The sequence below is a fragment of the Pinus tabuliformis genome, chromosome 2_2 (assembly GCF_031772625.1).
Source record: "Pinus tabuliformis cultivar Carrire ecotype Pingquan chromosome 2_2, CPIR1, whole genome shotgun sequence".
Taxonomy (NCBI): domain Eukaryota; kingdom Viridiplantae; phylum Streptophyta; class Pinopsida; order Pinales; family Pinaceae; genus Pinus; species Pinus tabuliformis.
In genome coordinates this window covers 351437671-351457184 of record NC_142300.1, presented here as the reverse complement: position 1 = coordinate 351457184, position 19514 = coordinate 351437671, and the positions used below count along the sequence as shown (strand labels likewise).

The following is a 19514-nucleotide window of genomic DNA, read 5'->3' as shown; positions in this document are numbered from 1 at the left end:
AATCATGCATAATAATCATTAATTTATTAAAAATAAAGGAGAAGAAATAATATTTATCCATAAGAGCATAAATAATTATAAAATGGAATTATATGATAAATCATGATAAATGACATGATAAAAAAAGGTAGAAATGGATGAAATAGGTGTAAAAAAGTGATAATAATAATGACATATTAGCAGCCCAACACCGCCATGGCACGAACAAACGGGATATCTTGCACGAAGGATTCCTGTTAACTTTCACATTTGAAGATCGTTGGTGGGATACTGTTGATGATGCGCTACAAGTAGTAAAAGTAGTTATCTTCAAAATACCCCAGAAACTAATGGAAGTGCTTCAGCTGGAATGGGCCACACAGCTAAGCTTCGCACTCAAGTGTTACAATGTAAATGTTGAGGAGGATGATGAGGATCCACGGAATATTAACATTCCAGAAATGGAAGGCTATCGCGAGGTTTAAGGACCATTGATTGAGGATCCTGACATCACCACGCCACTAAAAACGAAGCAGGTAAACATTGGGATGGAGGCGGAACCAAAGTATGCAACGCTCGGTGACTATTGGGATGATGCCACGGTGGATAAGGTTGCTAAGTTACTCCGTGAATACCAAGACTTATTCCCGACCAAAATTACGGATTTAAAAGGGATCGTTGGTGACTTAGGGATGATGAAGATCACCCTAAAACCCGACATGAAGCTGGTCAAGCAGAGGCCTTACCGCTTGAATCCAAAGTATAAGGAAAAGGTCCGCGTAGAATTAGACAAAATGCTCGCAGCCAGAATTATTGAACCAGTGGAAGAATCTGACTAGGTGAGCCCTATGGTAGTACAGGAGAAAAATTAGAAGGGCGAAATAAGAATATGCGTGGACCTTAGGAAGCTGAATGACACCTATGTACACAATCCATTCCCGACACCGTTCACCAATGAAGTATTGGAAAACATTAGTGGATAAGAAGCATACTCGTTCACGAATGGGTTCTCAGGGTACCACCAGATCAAAATCGCACCGGAAGATAGGAGCAAGACGACCTTCGCAATGGAATGGGGCTGCTTTCAATACACTGTTATGCTGTTTGGATTGAAGAACACGCCAACCATCTTTTTGCACATCGTTGTTGTCGCCTTCAAAGAATACATCCACAAGTTCCTGGAGATCTATCTGGATGATTGGACTGTCTTTGAATTAATTAAGCACCATGTAGCAAGCTTGCGCTTGATGCTGGATACTTGCCGATGACACCAGATTGCGCTGAACCTTAAGAAATGCACATTCCTCGTTCCCTTTGGGAACCTGTTGGGACATGTGGTCTGCAAACAGGGACTAATGGTGGCCACTGCAAAGATTGCAGTGGTTCTAAATTTGGAAGCACCGTGAAGTGTTAAACAATTGTGCGCTACCTTGGGACACACAGGGTACTACAAGAAGTTCATCAAAAGCTATGCCCAAATCACCATGCCAATGGAGAAACTATTGAAAAAAGGTGTCATATTATGTTGGAATGATGATTACATGAAGAGCTTGGATTTCCTAAAGGGGAAATTGGCCTCTGCTCCAATCTTGGTCTTCCCAAAATGGGATGTGGAGTTTCATGTACACGTTGATGCGTCGTGTATCGCGCTGGGAGTAGTGCTCACACAAGAGGGCGGAGAAGGCTTGGATCATCCTATCGCATTTGCAAGTTGTAGACTGTCCAAAGTTGAGAAGAACTATTCCACAATCGAGCATGAGGGGTTGGCAATGGTGTATGTGCTCCAAAAATACCGGCACTATTTGCTAGGAGGACATTTTAAGATGTATACAGACCATTCCGCATTGAAATACTTGGTCAATAAGCCTGTGTTGGGGGGGTGCATATGTAGGTGGCTCTTATTGTTCCAAGAATATGATTTTGAGGTCGTGGTCAAACCTGGGTGCCTGAACGCAGGACCGGATCACTTGTCACGTATTGAGACGCGAGAGGAACCTACTAGTTTGGAGGAAGGATTACCTGACGCACAGCTCTTTGCAGTGCGCGTCGCGAACGGGCACTACAAAGATATAATCCACTTTCTGACAACTAGGACTGTGTCGAAGGAATACTCCATCAAACAGAAGAAGGAATTGGTGGTTCGCATGGCGGACTTTTCTGTCATCGCGGGACACCTATACAAAATGGGAAATGATGAGATATTGCGAAGATACGTACCTAAATTTGAATGAAGTTGGATTCTCGAAAAAGCACATGGGGGCACTATAGGAGGACACTATGCAAGATGTGCGACCGCACAAAATATTCTTCACACAGGGTTATGGTGGCCAACCCTTTACCAGGATTCAAAAGCGTACTGTAAGGCCTGCAATATATGTCAAAGGACTAGGAAACCATTGCGAAGGGACGAGATGTCGTTGAATCCACAAATGACACTACAACCATTTGAGAAATGGGCAATTGACTTTGTGGGACCTATCAAACCTCAGGAAAAGACGGCCGCGCGCTACATCACCACAGCAGAGTACCTAACACGATGGGCGGAAGCGTAGCCGGTCAAAGACTATAGGCCACTACGGCTACAAAGTTGTTGTTTGAAAACATGTTGACCTAATTTAGTTGTCCGAAAATCTTAATGAGTGATTGTGGAACACATTTCCTAAACGAAACCATCAGTGTGCTCACAGAAGAGTTCCAGGTGTATCATTAGAAAAGTACACCTATCACCCCCAAACCAATGGGACTATAGAAGCTGTCAACAAAATACTGGAGACTGCACTGACCAAAGTGTGCAACATGCAACGAAGCGATTGGGACCTACGCGTACCTACGGTGCTATGGGCTTACAGGACAACGTGCAAAAAACTAATGGGACAAACACCTTTCCAGTTAGTTTATGGCATGGTAGCTATCATACCGATGGAATATCATACCTAGTCTGCGCATAGCAGCACTCACAGGGATGACGAATCACGAAGATCTGGAGGAAAGGCTTATGCAATTGGAAGAACTTGAGGAGGACTGGTTCTTGGCTGGTTTTCATCAGCAAGTACAAAAGCAGCGTGAAAAGGCCTGACACGATTGTCATATTAAGTTGCGCACCTTCCAGGTAAATGACTTAGTGCTGCTATATGACAGTAAGTTTGAAAAATTTCTAGGGAAATTTCAAATGCATTAGCTGGGACCCTATGTGGTTAAGGAGGTCACAGACAGAGGCACGGTCCAACTAGTCAAACTAAATGGAGAACCCTTCCCAGGCAAAGTGAATGGTAACTACTTGAAGCCTTACATGGGTGGGCCAGCGATCTGACTAGCCGACCGAAGCACAGTCTTCACGCTCCGAGGAGCCAGAAAAAGGCGCGGGACTATAAACATATGCAACAGATACTGGTACAGATGTATGGAAACAACCCAGACACGGAGGTCTCAAAACAGAGGATGCAACAAATTCAACAAGTAGCGGCTCAGTGCACTGTCGACATCAGCACAGTTTGAGGACAGTTGGAGGAACTTCGTGCCAAGATCACCATGCTAACAGAGTGACTCGAGGGCGAGTCACGATGTTTGTGTTGGGGGCCTATTGGGCATGGAATCCCCCCGAGGCATGTTTTGGGGCTCAAAGCCCATGTTTTGACCAAATGATGTTGTAAATCCCCGCGAATTGTGGGTGCGGAAGTATGTTAGAGTCATAGGGTTGTTCGCCCTAGTTTGTAATGTAATGTCGGCCTACCCATGGTCCGTGGACCATGGGATTGTATAAATAGAGCGAGGCTCTAAGTGTAAAAGTTAGTGAGTGAGAGCAAAGTATGAGATAGAGAAGTAGAAGCACAGAGCAAGTGTCTAAGTGTGTCTTGGGTCGTAGAGTAGGAAAAGGCTCTGCAGCTGAGTGCGCAGAGGCCTAGTTGTCTACAGCTGAGTGCGCGGACCCCTGCAGTTGAGTGCGCAGGGCGGAGTCAAGTCTGTAACCAAAGAAGAGAATAATAAAAGAAGTTTTATCCAAATTCTGTGTATCTGTTCTTGAGTTATTACATGTTTGATATCAATTGCAAATATATTGTTTATTTATTGCGCGCACTTGTATGAATGATTTATATTGCTAAGTATACTTTACACATGCAAGTAAGCTAAGTTAATCAACTAACGGTGAAATACTAGTAAGGACTTGGGTAATAATAGTGTTCGGCCCCCAAGTAGGGCTGCGTGAAGGTAGCATCGTAGGCTGTGAGGTATGGCTAAGTGCGCATAGCGACGTGCGTGTAAGGCTAAACCGTGAACCACTTGAACTAATCAGACATCTCCAAGGTGCAGAAACCTGGTTCTAGCACCCTCCCATACTAATTCGAGTGAGACCTCAGTCCGCGCTCCACGGACTATTGTCGAAAGGGCCAGTAGTACCAGGATTTGTTTGGCTAAATCACCTCTAAACCTGGGTCAGGCCCCAACAAGCCAACAAAGGAGCAAGCAAGGAAGAGTAGGATCAAGTAGCTACAACAAGATTCTTTGCAGGTATCGATTTTCATGTGTAATTTCCTTTCTAGATTTGGTATACATGGTATTGCATGTGGTTCTTTGTTGTCATGGCATGGGTTTTCCAGGTGTGACAATGTTTTTTGCCTAGACTTGCCATTTCCAGATAGCCATGGTGTGATGGGGTTCTCATTTTTTGGTTGAGCTGGATTGCTGGATGGATTCAAAGTTGAGTGAGGTGTATCTCTAAATAAGCACATTGCCTAGTAACCCCTGAACCAGACTATGGGTTGTTGGAAAGTCAAATTTTGTGTTGCCTCAGTGGGCCTAGGAATCCTAGACCAGAATGGTGGCATATATGGTAAATCCTAGAGGTGGGTGCTCTCCATCAGATCTAGTAATCCCAGGATGGGATGTACGGTAAATCCTAGAGAGTGGAGTCTCAATTTACAGCATAGTGATCTGGTGTGGATTGCAGTAAATCCAAAGAGACTAGGAGACAGGAAAATTCCTCACAGTGTAGGTGGAGAAATCTGGTGGCATCCATGCTTATTTTGGCCTAGTGATCCGCTGTGGATTATGGTAAAGCCTGGTTTCTATCGATGAGGGTGAGGCGGTTTAGCCTTGGGATACCCTAGTTGGTTCTTTTGGTTTGAGTCCCACATTCATTCTTGGAATATGGTATGGGGGTGATTAGATGAAGAGAGATTTGGCTCAGCCAATCTATGGTCGAGTGGAACGTGGTAGTCCCATATCAGGTTGTCTTTTGCATTCATTAATAAGATTTTATTTCCTTGGTATCTTATGTGTAAAGGTATTGGTTTATATGTGGATTCTATGGTTGTTGTATCCTTGATATCTCTGTTGTTATTATGTTGGTTATAAGCATGCATTATGACAATCATGATGTATGGCTCTCCTCATGTTTTGATTTGTAAATGAATGAACAATATATCTATGACCTAATAGATGATAATGAAGCTAATGATATAAGGGAACAATGCTTCTTAGTGATTCTCAGATATGAATGAGACCCCTATGCGCAAATATGTTGTTTAAACCTGTAGATTACATATTTGTGACATGTTTGATGAAATGCTTGATATGGCTAGTAGGAGTCCATACTAGTATTTGTCAATGTTTTTGTAAATGTATCATTGCTCAGTTGTGTAAATTCATCTTTGAAGGTGTCATTGAGTTCTAGGTAGTGACCTAGGCTTTGGGCCTAAAAAAGTGGCACAAATCCCAGATTCACAGGCACAACATTGGCGAAAAAAGTCCCCGGATGCTCATTTTCCCTTGTTGTGGGAGCTTCTAGAGCCTCCTAGGTGCACCCTTGTCCATATCAAGGGAGCGTCCAAGGGTTTGATTTACTAAAACTTCAAGTGGTCTCAAGGGTTGGTTATCTAAATGGTTGGGATGGCTCCTGGGAGTTTTACTGCTAATGTGGAAGGTCTGTCTAGTGTGTTTTTTTCGACTCCACTTCCTTAAGGTGACTTAGGAGGTTGAATCCCATTATAGTGGCCTCTCATCACATATTTACCTTGGTTGGTTGGTTGCTTGTGTAGATGTGGGATGAGGGTGTTACACATGGATAAGCTATTAATGAGGTATGATTTAATTGATTGCAATTTCTTTATAATGAAACTTATGGATATTTATGTGATATGATGTAAGAAGCATGGAATTTCTTGGTTTGGGTGGTTGGATTTGGCTATAAGACTGATATCAGAAACAATAAAGGAATTAGAGCTTGCAAAAGTATGTTGGTAAAATATTTCAAGAATAGGGCCATTATGGGATACTAACATGCAGTGGTGCCCACTGATTACCATGAAGTATGCTATGATTGGTATGGAATGTTGAGGTAGGGACTTACTTTTGTTTTGAAATCCTTTCGATGTGAAATAGCCTTGCCAAGGAATGGATCACACGAGGGACTCAGAAGATGAGAAGGGGATGCCCGAACTTGGACGATGAGTGACTACATGGATGGGGGTCAGATTTCCCGAGGGACTAGGAATAGAGAAGGGGATGCCAAAAAAATAATTTTGATTTTGAAAAGGGTCATGAGCAGAGCTAATTGGAATCAGATGTGCATTGGGTGTGTTCTAGAAAGCAATGGATAGGAAATATCTGGTTATGGAACAACAACACAAGAGAAAATAATGTTGGATGAGGGAAGCCAGCAAGCTGAAATTTCATGCGGCAATTGTACTAGGAAAACTACAAAGGAGTCACTAAAAGATGGTTAATCCCATGAAATTTCTATGTTATTTATTTGTTGGGTGAGTAATGTATATATGTAAAATGTAATTATAGTAGAGATGCATTATAAATCCCACATTAGTTTGTACCTGGGATTAAGCATGTTATGCATTATGTTCAATATTAGAACACCAAGGAAGGTGTTCCTCCATGGGGGGGTCTTTGTGACAGCCCATGACTAATACCTCTTATTGTAAATATTATAACTAGCCTAATATGATGAGCTTGACTGAGTTATTGGGACATAGATTCTCGAGTTTAGCGAAGGATATTTTCTTGAAGAGACCTAGTTTCTATTAATTCCAATACGGTGAACCAAATTTTTTCTTTAAAGGAACTGGATGCACATTAAATATGACTGAGAAAGGAATTGACATGAACCATAATACACTTTGGAAAAAAAACCGCAAGAAACAGAACAAAAAATAAAATGAAAAGCATGGTTGTGCCGGAAAATGGGCAGAGCAAGCTGAAAAGTAGCTAAGGGAACTGTCGCAACAACATTCCCATGATGACACGAAAACAAAACCACCATGACCGAGATGCAAGGGAGGTAATAAAGAATGTATTCCACACAACCCATAGTGGAAACGACATTAGTGGGAGGAAAAATTGGGAGGTGGTAGTTTGGCATTTCTATCCGGAGCAGGAAGAAAACTCACAGATCCATCTTGTGATAAAGAAGACCCTATGCAGAAAAAGGAGGCTAGATTCGAAGACCCTAGATATAATAAGGAGGGGGAATCCATGCATAGGAGATTAACGAGAGGAATCATTGTGTTGCTGGAAGAAAATGAAGAGTAGGGAAAATTATCGGTTGAGCGCTCCTCCTTAAGCTTTAGAATCTGGCTTGGGGTTGGGTACTACAAGAAAGGCTTGGTTATAGTGTGTCTAAGGTTTGGTGGATATTTTAAGTCCCAATCTTAGTTTCTAGGCTCTTTCTTACCAAATAAGTGCTCATATAGCTTTGTATGCATGTAAACCTCGTAAATTTGTTTATTTTTCTTTTTATCTCCATTATGATTGTGTAGAATAACTCTTGCATGATCTTGGGAATGGTATGGTTCTATTTGATTAATGTAGAATGGTTTGGTTTCAATATCTATATTTATTCTGAGCTTAATAATTAGCATAGTGGTTGGGTATAAGAGGTAGTGATGTGATCTCATTTAATCATGTGTGCATAGATTGTATAGTATCAATGGGCCTATGATGTGTGATTATTGTGTGAAGAATGGGTATTGTTAGATGCGTTGTGTATACATACATCATGTTTCTATTTAATTTGTTGTTACAATGTTAAGAAGAATTATTGAGGGATATTGTTTTTCTACATAATGAGTTCTATTAATGTCTTGTGTAAAGGTTTCACAGAATGGTTTATTCTTGTATCCATTATGAGCATGAAAATTGGTCTAAATTTCCTGTGTATGAAGAGGTAGACAACCTTTATTAATTAATTGGATAACTATATGAAAATGGTTTGGCTATTGATCCTTGGTTTATAAATTGTAAGGCTTAGGAGGAATAACATTCGTAAATATGTACATATATATATGTGTGTGTGTGTGTGTGTGTGTGTGTCTTGGTAGGTTATAGGTTGAGTTGGGCCAAGTTCTTGCAAACCTTGAGGCAGGCTACAGTGTTTATATGTGTGTATGTGTGTGTAGTGGTCTAATGACCATGGCCAAGTCTCAACAAAGTTCGAGAGGGATAGTCTGGAAGGACTTGTATACACATGATATATAGATATATATATATATATATATATATATATATATATATATATATATATATATATATATATATATATATATATATATATCCACACGCAATTGCAGCCCTGGTAAAGGCCTCTTGCATTTGCAATGATAATTGGTAAAGCACATGGGGTTGGAACCCTTAATTCAAAGCACATGACTTCTAAAGAAAATGGTGTGAATCCCTTAGATCCATGTGAACTGAGGTTATGACCAAGTGCACAAGTGAGGGTGATCTGAGTTGTAAATCATAAGTCATTTATCCACTATTAGATGGACCCCGGAGGTTTGGTAACCCTGAGATTTTGATGGGAGGCTACGAAAATCCTATCGATAGTGGTTTTTTTGGATGACATGGAGAAGTGGCCCATTGTGCCAGGAGAGTACCATGAAATATTTGCTAACTCTATAATGGGTTAAGGCCAATAATAATGGAGTTTGTGCATATTTTGACATGAATTTCATGGAGTAAATTTGGATTGTTGATCTAAGTCGAGCATTGCCACCGTCGAATCATCCAGAAAGTCTTGCACCTCAGTGGTTTTCAAGGGAGGCCTATTGGAATCTTCTAAGATAAAATCACCAAGACAATGTGGCATAGTGGGGCTATTTACCCACATCCAATGAATCAAACTCAAAATCACCCTTTGACTTATAATGGGAATAAAATGATTTGCAAGGGGTTGAGAGGCTAGTCGGGTGCATGGCTAATGTGGCACGTGTCATGGAAGGAGAGTGATTTCGCACCCTCATGGCATGCCATGCAGCATTTTGATTTAGCCTTTTTATAGACCCAATAGGTTTTAAATCATGTAACACATGGCACTCATGAAGGACGTCATGTGCAGGGTGAAATCACCTCAATGGAAAGGGTTGTTGATGTCACCCCAGATCCTTGTCCCCAACAATTTCTTGTGGAGTCAGGTGCAAAGCCATTGGGATTTAATCCCTGGGATGAGGTGGTCATGGTGGGGTTCACATGCACAAGTGTAAGGGAGAAATACCTTAACAATTGGTTAAGGAAGAAATGAGATGTTAGGTGGCCAAGTGGACTTCCACATCACCCCAACTATTTGAATGCCTCACAAAAGAGAATAGGTTCAGACAACGTGGCATGGTGGAATATGGGCGTGATGTGGTAGCTAATACTATTGGGACACATTGAAGTAGGGGTCCATATAACCCCGGAAGGTGTTCCCCCATAGTTTCGATGAGAGGCAGCATTAGAACACATCGATAATTTATTCTTGTGGTGACGTGGCCATAAAGGGCCCACACCTATGTGCATTGTATATATTATATATTATGTTGTAGAATGGGCCTCATGAACGATATCAAGGGGTTAACATGCGACATGATGTAATCAGGTCAGTAGTTGTGTAAAACTACCTCATGGGTGGTGGCAGGGCCAGGATTTGGATAGCCATGTGGACGCCATGTGGCAAGCCAAAGTGACATGGAACTATTTGATAGGCCAATATTTTAATGGCCATATCTTTTGATATGGGATTCAAATTGAGAAAAATTTTATATCATTGGAAAGGTCTCGACAAGACGATGCAATAGTATCATCCATTTGAAATGTTAATGAAGTTGGAAAAGGTTGAAAATTTTAGGCCCCATTTCCATAACTAGAGTTTGGAGGTCAAGTCAAGGAAGTAACTGTAGTGTTGTTTTAATCAATCCTAGTTGACGAAGATTACAACCATTAATTGTCAACCTAGGGTAGGTCTTGTTGTTTCAATGGAGTTTGCATTGTCTGTTCTGATACATTACAGCCAAGAATGAAAAACAAAAAGAGACAGTAAAGAATGTCGTTGAATCAACTGCATAAATTAAATCATTCATGTATAAATTAAAACACTCCACAGAAATGAAATCACACTTCGCAATTACCATAGCAAGGGCGCACCACACAGTGATCTAACAACTACACCAGTTGGTCACTACCATTTTTTTAAATCAAACTAGAGTAAAAACATAATATATTCTGGAACTAAAGCGAATGTATTTTACAATTTATACAGCAACAACAGAAAACCATACAAAAATAAAAGAAATAATAATATACAACTACTTCTACCGCTGCAGTCCCTACTAAAGAGGAGGGCCCTTCCTCCCTAGCAGGGGTGCAGGAATAAACACGAGATTAGTTAAAGAATCAGATGAGGAACAGTAACAACATCACCATAGTGCCTTCAATATTAAAAATAATTAAAAGTTACAAGATCAGAGTAATAGTGCTTTTCTCTATGTCGTCCCCATACATGAGAAATCAAGTTTCTTTTATAATTATTACATACCCAAAATCAGGAATAGATCAATCATGAGAATCTCACAATTCTCATGTTGATCATAAAAATAGAAGTAGTTATAACCTGTTTCTAAATACAAATGCTTCTCAGATACATTGGTTAAGATCACAACCATTTGGATCTGTTACTTCTAAATAAACAATTCATAACTCCTGACAGTTGTTGTGTGGAATAGTACCCATGACTTCGGCTGCTACGGTGCAACAGCGTCCTGCAGTCAAATGAAATTTCGGGATGTAACAGCAATCACTAGGTAACAACATCCTCAGTGTAACAATGGTCATCTTTAACAGCACGTGGTGTAACAACAACACTTGTAACAACATACATTGTGTAACAACAATCTGTAACAGAATACAGGGTGTAACAGTGATTTTCTCCACCCTGCTCTGAAACCAATCAGCACAGCCTATCCACTCCATAACCTCATCCCCACAAGCAACACCTAAAAAAGAGAAGAGGATCCAAAATACTTCTCCAATGCTTACCCCAGTTAGCCAAAAAAGTAATATTGTATCATAATATTCAGCAAAATATGGTGAAATATCATGACGGTGAAATAGGTTGTATAAATGAGAAAAAGGGTGATTAACATGTGAAGTTTCATGGGCCTAGAGGGAAACAGGATCAAAACTGGGGAAAGAAAGTGTAGGAAACAGGTATAAAAACCACACCCAACATCTCCCCCAACTGAAGCAACTACAAGTCCCCATGCAGAACCTCAACTCCTCCTTCTATAACCCCAATGCAAGTCTGTAAAATTATAGGCACCAATAGTGTCTTCACCTAGAGCCTTGTACCCCTGAGTAGCCATCAACTATCACAGCCAGGATTCTTCTTCATAGTCGCACAGGTGGTAGTCTAACTGATATTCTTCTACTAGTAACCAAATCAAAGGAAATTTGAATCTAAGTCTGATCCAGAATGCTCCCAATGTCTGCACTACTCGAGCATATTTGGGTACCCGTGTAACAGCAGCCACAAAATTCCTGTACTCAAAAGGATCTCCTTCTTGCAACTCAATACTACAAGCCTTGATGTGCTTAAGGCACCCTGCTAGCACTTGACTTTTCATTTGTGCATGAAAATTGAGGCAAATCCTCACAATCCTCTTTCTATAAGTGGTTGAATGTTCCCTGACCCCTGGGGTACTCAGGAACAACTTAAACTCACATATTAGTTCATAAACCATTCTTGGTTCTGCTCTGACCCATAATACTACCTTTTCTTCATTAGCCTCGACTGATTTCATGGCCAGATGCCATTCGATTTGGTTTCTCATAAACGAAAGGAAAGCCCACAACTACAAATCTCCCATATAAGAGAAAATGTTTGCTACCATCTTTGTGCTGACATACTCACACATTATGTTATGCAAAAATAGCTCACAAAGTAAGTTTTGTTCATCAAAATCACAAGTATGAAAAATTTCAAGAAAAGTACAGGTAGAATAACCCAAATAATACTTGTTCTTAAAGACTTCTTTTAACTTAAATAAGTAATAATGTTCCCAGAGGAACACTAGATATGATGGGGAAGGCCTCATGCATCCTAGAAGGTTCAAGGCAAGCTCTCAAAGATTTGTCTTGTCATTTTTCAGATCCAGAACATGTCGTTGTAATAGCTGCAACTATTTGTCCTTTTTCTTCATAGCTCCATTATGTCTTTGTGCTTCCCATTCTCTCCTCACTCTTCCTTTAACCATTTCTCCTTGAGTGAATCCATTATCTTTTTGTGTGCCTTGAGCGAGATTATTCCCTCTTGTAGAGAGAGTGCTTGTTGCTTCCATTTCTGTAACTTTGGTATCAACAACATTCTTTCAGAACACCATCCTTCATCAAGACCTGGTGTTCTCCCACATGCACTAACAATCAAAGGTGTAACAGCCTCCCAAGGGTGAAACTACTCCATTTTGGCTACTGGTTCTTGTGTAACAATAACGTCATCAATGGATTTTTGTGTAACAATTTCTTTTTCTCCATGATCGGCTTTCGCTTCCACTGTTGGTTCTTGTGTAACAGCAGTGTCATCCACATCTTCATGTGTATCATTTTTCCCTTGGTAAGCCTTTCTTTCCACTGCTAGTTCTTGTGTAATAGTAGTATCAACCACAAGTTCATGGATATCAACTTCTTCTTCTTTCCCTTGGTTGGCTTTTGTTTCCACTGCTGGTTCTTGTGTAACAGCAATGTCAACCAAGGGTTCATGTGTATCGGATACCAAATTACTTTCTGTGGAATGCTCCATCTTAGTTGTAGGTTCTTGTGTAACAGCAACATCTTCAACGGGTTTTTATGTGTCATCTTCCCAGGATTTGGTTTGTGTTTCCCTCGAGATGGTTCCCACTGCACTGAATCTATACCTCGCTACCACTAGCTTCTTAGAACTGGTCGTGCACATAGCACCCAGAACATTTCCCTTCCTGGCCCTGTCTACAACCTCAGCCAAAGTGTCTAACCCTGGGGTCCTTGCCTCTACCTTATCCTCTGCTAACTTCTTTCTTATCTTTTCATTTTATTTTTCTAAACTTTCAATTTTGAACAGCAAGGATTGAGTCTCATTCTTACTTGGTGAGTAAGGTTCCTTCAGCCGAGGCTACTCTTCATCCTTCTGCTCTGCTGCCTCCTTATTCTTCTTAGACATGGATGGGAACTCTGGGTGTCCACTAACCCTTATTCTCTATTTTGGTTTCCTATCACCAACTGGATTATCGACTGGCCTCTTTTCAACCCTTACTTTTGAGAGCTGGGGCTGCTCCTTGGTTTCCGCCGAAGCTTCCTCAAACGTCCCATTTTGCTTCCTGTAGGTAGTTCTAGCCTTCTTTCTCATGAGTTCCTCCCGGCTCCTACCCTGGAAACTTAGGGCATCGATCACAATTAGCATGATGAGTCCATGGTTTGCGACGCATGTCTCTGGATGCGTAGCTATTTTTATGGCTGCAGCCATATGCCTGATATTTTCTAACAAAAAGTAGGGAAGATTTATCAGCTGTCGATGTCGAAGGTGGTTTAGCAATGGAAAGTGGTAATTGAATACAATTGTTTCCCTTCCCTTACAAGTGATATACTTGATGAGGTAAAGGGTGACATTGGCCCATGGATGGGGAAGTGACAACCTATCAATCCCCCTTCCTTTCTTCACTAGTTGTTCCTCCCCTTGGAGAAAATCCTCCTTCAAGGAGGGGTCATTAATTTTCCTATTAAACCACCTTTTTCCTTCTATTGGTAATGTCATCACTTGGGAAATTACCCCTTCTATAACCTCTAGCTTTAATCCCCTAACCTCTATTTCATTCCTCTCTAAATTCTTCGTGAACTCCATCGCAATTGCCCCGTCTGATCCTTCCAGCCTCTAGTAAAACTCAAACCAGTCTACGTCTTTAAAAATTTGGCATGATTCAAGACAGTTTTCCAAAGCCTCTGTTGACCCTGGTTCATGTCGAATTGTTGTTCCACCCATCGCTACACAAATTCAATGTTGTTCTCCTCTCTTTTTCCCCCCTTGAGAAGTTCTGAAGCGGTCGGCACAATACTCAGCTGTTTCAGCCCTGCAACTATTCTCCTCCACTTCTCTGAGCACTCTGAATGGGGATGCAATGCTCCAACAGGGGGTAAATGGTAGGGTGACGCAGGCAAGAATTTCAAATTAGGATTTGTGATCATGATTCGTACTGTGCAGTAATGTTTCCTTATTAATGCTAGGTTATGGGAGGTCTAGTCGGAGGTACAATTCCCTTTTTTTGGCATGATCAATCATTAAATGACAATGATTACAAGATCATCATGCTTTGGTTGCAGCTTTTAAATACTCACAGGTCATGCAAAGGTCATGTCATCATGTAATTCACCCCCCCCCCCCATCTTAAATGTGACAACCGACCTCGGCCGTCAAAAGGGATATCGCGTTAGATTGCCATAATTATTGAATAAAAGCAGATAACGATATTACCATTTTATGACATACCTGGTGTGACGTGGGGAGAAGACGTTGGTGGCAAGGCGTACAAATTTAATTCCGGCGGTCAATGCAATTGCTTCTCGAACCACGGTGATGCATGTTGTGTGTCACAATAAATAATTTACTTGGATTATTTCTAGAAGTTGTCGGCTTTTACAGATGTAACATCCAAGACGATTGTCATGTATTATCGATTTCCACAAAAGATGAAAGTAAAAAAAAAAAGTCATGTAATAGAATAATTGTATAATATGCTTGAAATAACAAATGTTGTTACAATAAAAAAGCTCTGATGCAGAACACTGCCAAGCGCTGCCAAACCCTAGCCAGTCGCCGCCCCTGACCGCTTACACTGTAGCCGCCGCCGCACCTCTACTGGTCGCTTGCAATGGAAATGGCGGTAGGAGGGGAGAGCTCCGCCTCCCCTCCAAAGAACTCTTCAAGCTCTGACAAAACACAGCACGCACAGCCTCTGTACCCCTCTGGCGCAGGCCCCGACGAAGGGCAAGAAGGACATCAGAAGAATGAAGAAAAGACACATACGGCCCCAACAGAAGAAGAAAATACAGACAAAGAGATGCACAACAAAGCTACGGCGTCACAGCCAAAGGCAACCTCGGCCACCTGTATCCCAAAAGCTGCAGAACCCATCAAGGTTGACCTGCCTAGCCACCGCATCAATGGTGAGATCTAGTACATGCAAGATCACACACTAATCGGAAAGTTTCTAGGTTTCTGGCCTACGGAAAAAGCCTTACAAGGTTGGATAGCTTCAAAATGGAAGCCCAAAGGACAAATTACTCTGCAACTAGGTCCAAAAGGCTTTTTCACAGCAATCTTTCACTGTGTGGAGGACAGAGTGCGGATATTCGAAGGAGGACCATACTTCTTCAACTCTTCAGGTCTCTATCTCACAGAATGGAAACCAAGATTCAACCCCGACAAGGAAGATTTCAGCTGGGCTCCGGTCTGGATCAGGATGTACTCCCTCCCAGCGGAATACTGGAAAGAAGAAACGCTGGCGGATATAGGCAACAAACTTGGCACCTTCATCCGAGTCGTGGCTGAGACAAAAACCCGCAAATATACCTCGTATGCCAGGATCTGCGTCCACATGCACCTGACCAAAGCTCTAGCTGATACGGTAAGACTCTATCACGATGATTATGAATGGACACAACCTTTAGATTATGAGCATATTCCCTTCCACTGTCGCAAGTGTCATGAGCATGGCCACCTCTTCCGAGACTGTCCATTAAATTCTCAGTCCAAAGCAGTTGTCGCTGTCTCTGAAAAAGACTCCGAAGGTTTCATAAAAATTCCCAACCGCCGTAGGCATGCCAAAAAAAGTCAGCCAGTCATGGACAACGCTCTCAAAGCTGACTCCCAGAACAGATTCTATGTTCTTGCTACACATAACAAGCAAGACCAACCCAGTTATGAACCCCCATTTAATACCTCTTCGCCCTCTTCCTCCCTCAACCCCTCAGACCCCTTGTAGCCCTCTGACCCTGCTCTTTCGAATCTCAATCCAAACCCTTCTTTGGAGAAAGGAAAATCAGTGTCAAGTCTCAGTCCCTTCTCCTTCTCTCAAGAGAAATCGTTACCGGATAATAAACAGCAAGACTTTGACATGGAAACAGATGCTACTGTGGCTCTCAGTCTTCAGCAAGAAGCGGATGAGGAAGAACTAGGTGATACTACTGTCATGGAAGAAGATCAGGCGGATGTTAGTCTAGATGGTTTAGACATCTTCACACTTGAAACGGCATGCAAACAGAGAGAATACAACTCAATTCCCCCGGGAAAATAGACAAGCTGGAAGGATTCTTAACCAAGGTGTAGCACAATAAAAGCCTTGGCATACAAGGAGGCAGCCCATGGGATGGAAAAAAGGTGCTCAAAGATCCCAAGAAACGAGGAAGAAAAATAGACCTTCAAAGAACCATAGCATTAGGTGAAATACTTATGGAGTCGGGGCGATTCCCTAAGTTGACCAAGTTCTATAAACCCAAATCTCAGTTTACATGAAGTTAATATCCTGGAATGTGAGAGGACTCGACAGCCCCTCAAAACATAGAATGATCAAAAACTTGATTCAACAAGAAAAACCAACCATAGTTTTTCTGCAAGAAACAAAGAGCAGCACTGAAGCTATTGAAAGAATTCGCGGCGAAGTCTGGGCAGGAAGCAGCGCTATCTCAGTAGACGCCTCTGGAGCCTCAGGCGGTTTGGCCATTATGTGGAACCCACAAATCATCTCATTATATGACTTCCATGCCACTCTCCATCTTATTCAAGCCTCCTTCCACCTCATTGGCACCGGAATCCATGGGCATCTCACAAATGTATATTTTCCTCAGACAATTCAGCAAAAACTAGAACTGCTGGAAACGATCTCTATCCTCAACGAAAATAGGCAATTCCCACTCTGGATTGGTGGCAGTTACTTCAACATAATAACATCCATGGAAGAGAAGCAAGGAGGTAGAATCAGGCTCGACAGTGACAGTGATGGCCTCAGACAATTCATTCAAAACAATCAACTTATGGACATACCAACCTCTAATGGAATTTTCACTTGGACTAACAAGCGTCGAGGTATTCATCACATTGCTTCCAGGCTTGATAGATTCCTTCTTTCTGACAATGCAATCCACCTAGGAGGGGATTTCAATGCTTCCATTATCCCCCAAAGTGGATCTGATCACTGGCCAATTTTGCTACAATGGTCCAGGCCAGGTAACCGCTGCAACAGACCTTTCAGATTCGAAGCATTCTGGTTCACAAATGCCACTTTTAAGGCGGTAGTCAGCGATGCATGGGCAGCTTACATCCCGCCAGAGGGAGCCAAAATGTATCAATTCCAACAAAAATTAAAAAATTTGAAACACGTCCTCAAAGTGTGGAATCGCACAAATTTTGGTAACATCCAGGAGAAGCGCTTACAATTGGAACAGCAAATGCACATACTTCAACAAACTCTCATTCTTGAAGGCAGATCAGAAGAACAAGCACAACAGGAACAGATACTCTAGAACCAAATTGAGGAGCATCGGAAACAAGAGGAAATACTCTGGCGGCAAAAATCCAGAATCAATTGGCTCAAAGAGGGGGAGAAGAACACAAAATTCTTCCACAAAGCCACCATTCAAAGGCGAATGCACAATACAATCACCTTCATCAACAACCAACAAGGTGAAAGAATTGAGGAACATGAGGACATGGAAAAGGAATTCACAGGGTATTTCAAGGAAATTTTAACGGAACCCATTGAAAACAGGGACGCAGCAATCAGAGCCATCACGCAGCATATTCCAAGCATCATAACTGAGGATCACAATAACAAACTACTCCAGCCCACGACCTTGCAGGAAGTTGAAGAAGCCATGGCTCAACTCAAAGACGGAAAAGCGCCTGGGCCTGATGGCTTCACAGCCAATTTCTTCCATGAATTCTGGGAACTCATCAAAGTTGAGGTATGGGACCTCGTTGAAGAATCCAGAAGCATGCATTGGATCCTCCCAGCCCTCAATACCACCTTCATAGCTCTGGTACCCAAGGGCGGAGAACCCAACAGGCCAGAAAAATACAGACCAATCGCATTATGCAATGTAATCTACAAGCTAATCTCAAAGGTCATCGCAAACAGGCTCAAACCTCTCCTACCCTTACTCATATCTCCGGAACAAACAGGATATGTGGAAGGATGGCAGATCATGGATGGAATCATACTATCAAATGAGGTAATACACTCATTAAAGATTCTCAAGAAACCAGGTATGATTCTAAAACTAGACCTCTCTAAAGCTTTTGATAAGCTTAGTTGGAATTTTATTCACAAAATGCTTTTAGCCTTTGGCTTCAATGCAACCTGGACCAGGTGGATTATGAACCTCATCACTTCTCCAAGTTTCTCTGTTCTTTTGAATGGCTCTCCCTCCTCCCCCTTTCGACCCTCACGCGGCATTAGGCAAGGGGATCCACTTTCACCTTTTCTCTTTTTTCTAATGGCCGAAGGTCTCAGCAGACTTCTCAAATCAGTCGTTGCCTCTCAAGAGCTTAAAGGTATTTCTATCCATGGTCTTAATCCTCTGTCTCATCAGCAGTTCGTTGATGACACCATGCTATTTGGTCATCCCTCCTCGAGAGAAGCCTCTGTTTTCAAGTCTCTACTCTCCCTTTACTCCGATGCCTCTGGCACCTCCATCAATGCCTCGAAATCTCAACTCTTCTTCTTTAACACCCCCCCTCTACTCAAAGGAATATTGCCAGAATTCTGGGATTCACCATATCCCATTTGCCATCTAAATACCTTGGAGCTCCCCTCTCTGACTCAGCCATCAAACATGCTTCCTGGCGGTCTCTCCTTGATAAGCTTGAATCAAAGCTCTCATCGTGGACCTTTCGTGCTCTCAACATGGCAGGCAGATTAGTCCTGATCAATTCTGTCCTTCAAGCTATGCCGCTGTACCTCTTTTCCACCATGGCAACTCCAAAATGGGTCCTTAAAGCCATTCGTAACCTCCAGCGCAACTTCCTCTGGGGCTCCACTGGTAGGAATCGAAAATGGGCTCTTGTCAATTGGAAAGAAGTTTTCACAATCAAATCAGAAGGAGGACTAGGACTTCAGGATCCGCTTCAAAGTAACAACACAATGGGAGCTCGAATGTGGTGGAACTGGATCTCCAAGCCTCATTCACCTTGGGCTCGATTATGGCAAGCAAAATATGCTCTGGGAAGTCACTGGAACGATCTCATCAGAATC

At 42.0% G+C, this 19514-nt stretch overlaps 1 protein-coding gene across 1 annotated transcript; it reads left to right on the top strand.

The window, feature by feature from the left end:
* Nucleotides 1–17214: 17214 nt before the first annotated feature.
* LOC149192703 (uncharacterized) lies at nt 17215–17784 on the top strand. The gene has a single exon (XM_089407058.1). The coding sequence runs from the start codon at nt 17215–17217 to the stop codon at nt 17782–17784; it is 570 nt and encodes a 189-aa protein (XP_089263184.1).
* Nucleotides 17785–19514: the final 1730 nt, after the last annotated feature.

Bases quoted from the DNA above. Each gene is read 5' to 3' on its own strand.
- LOC149192703 (XM_089407058.1), top strand. From the start codon at position 17,215: ATGGAAGAGAAGCAAGGAGGTAGAATCAGGCTCGACAGTGACAGTGAT.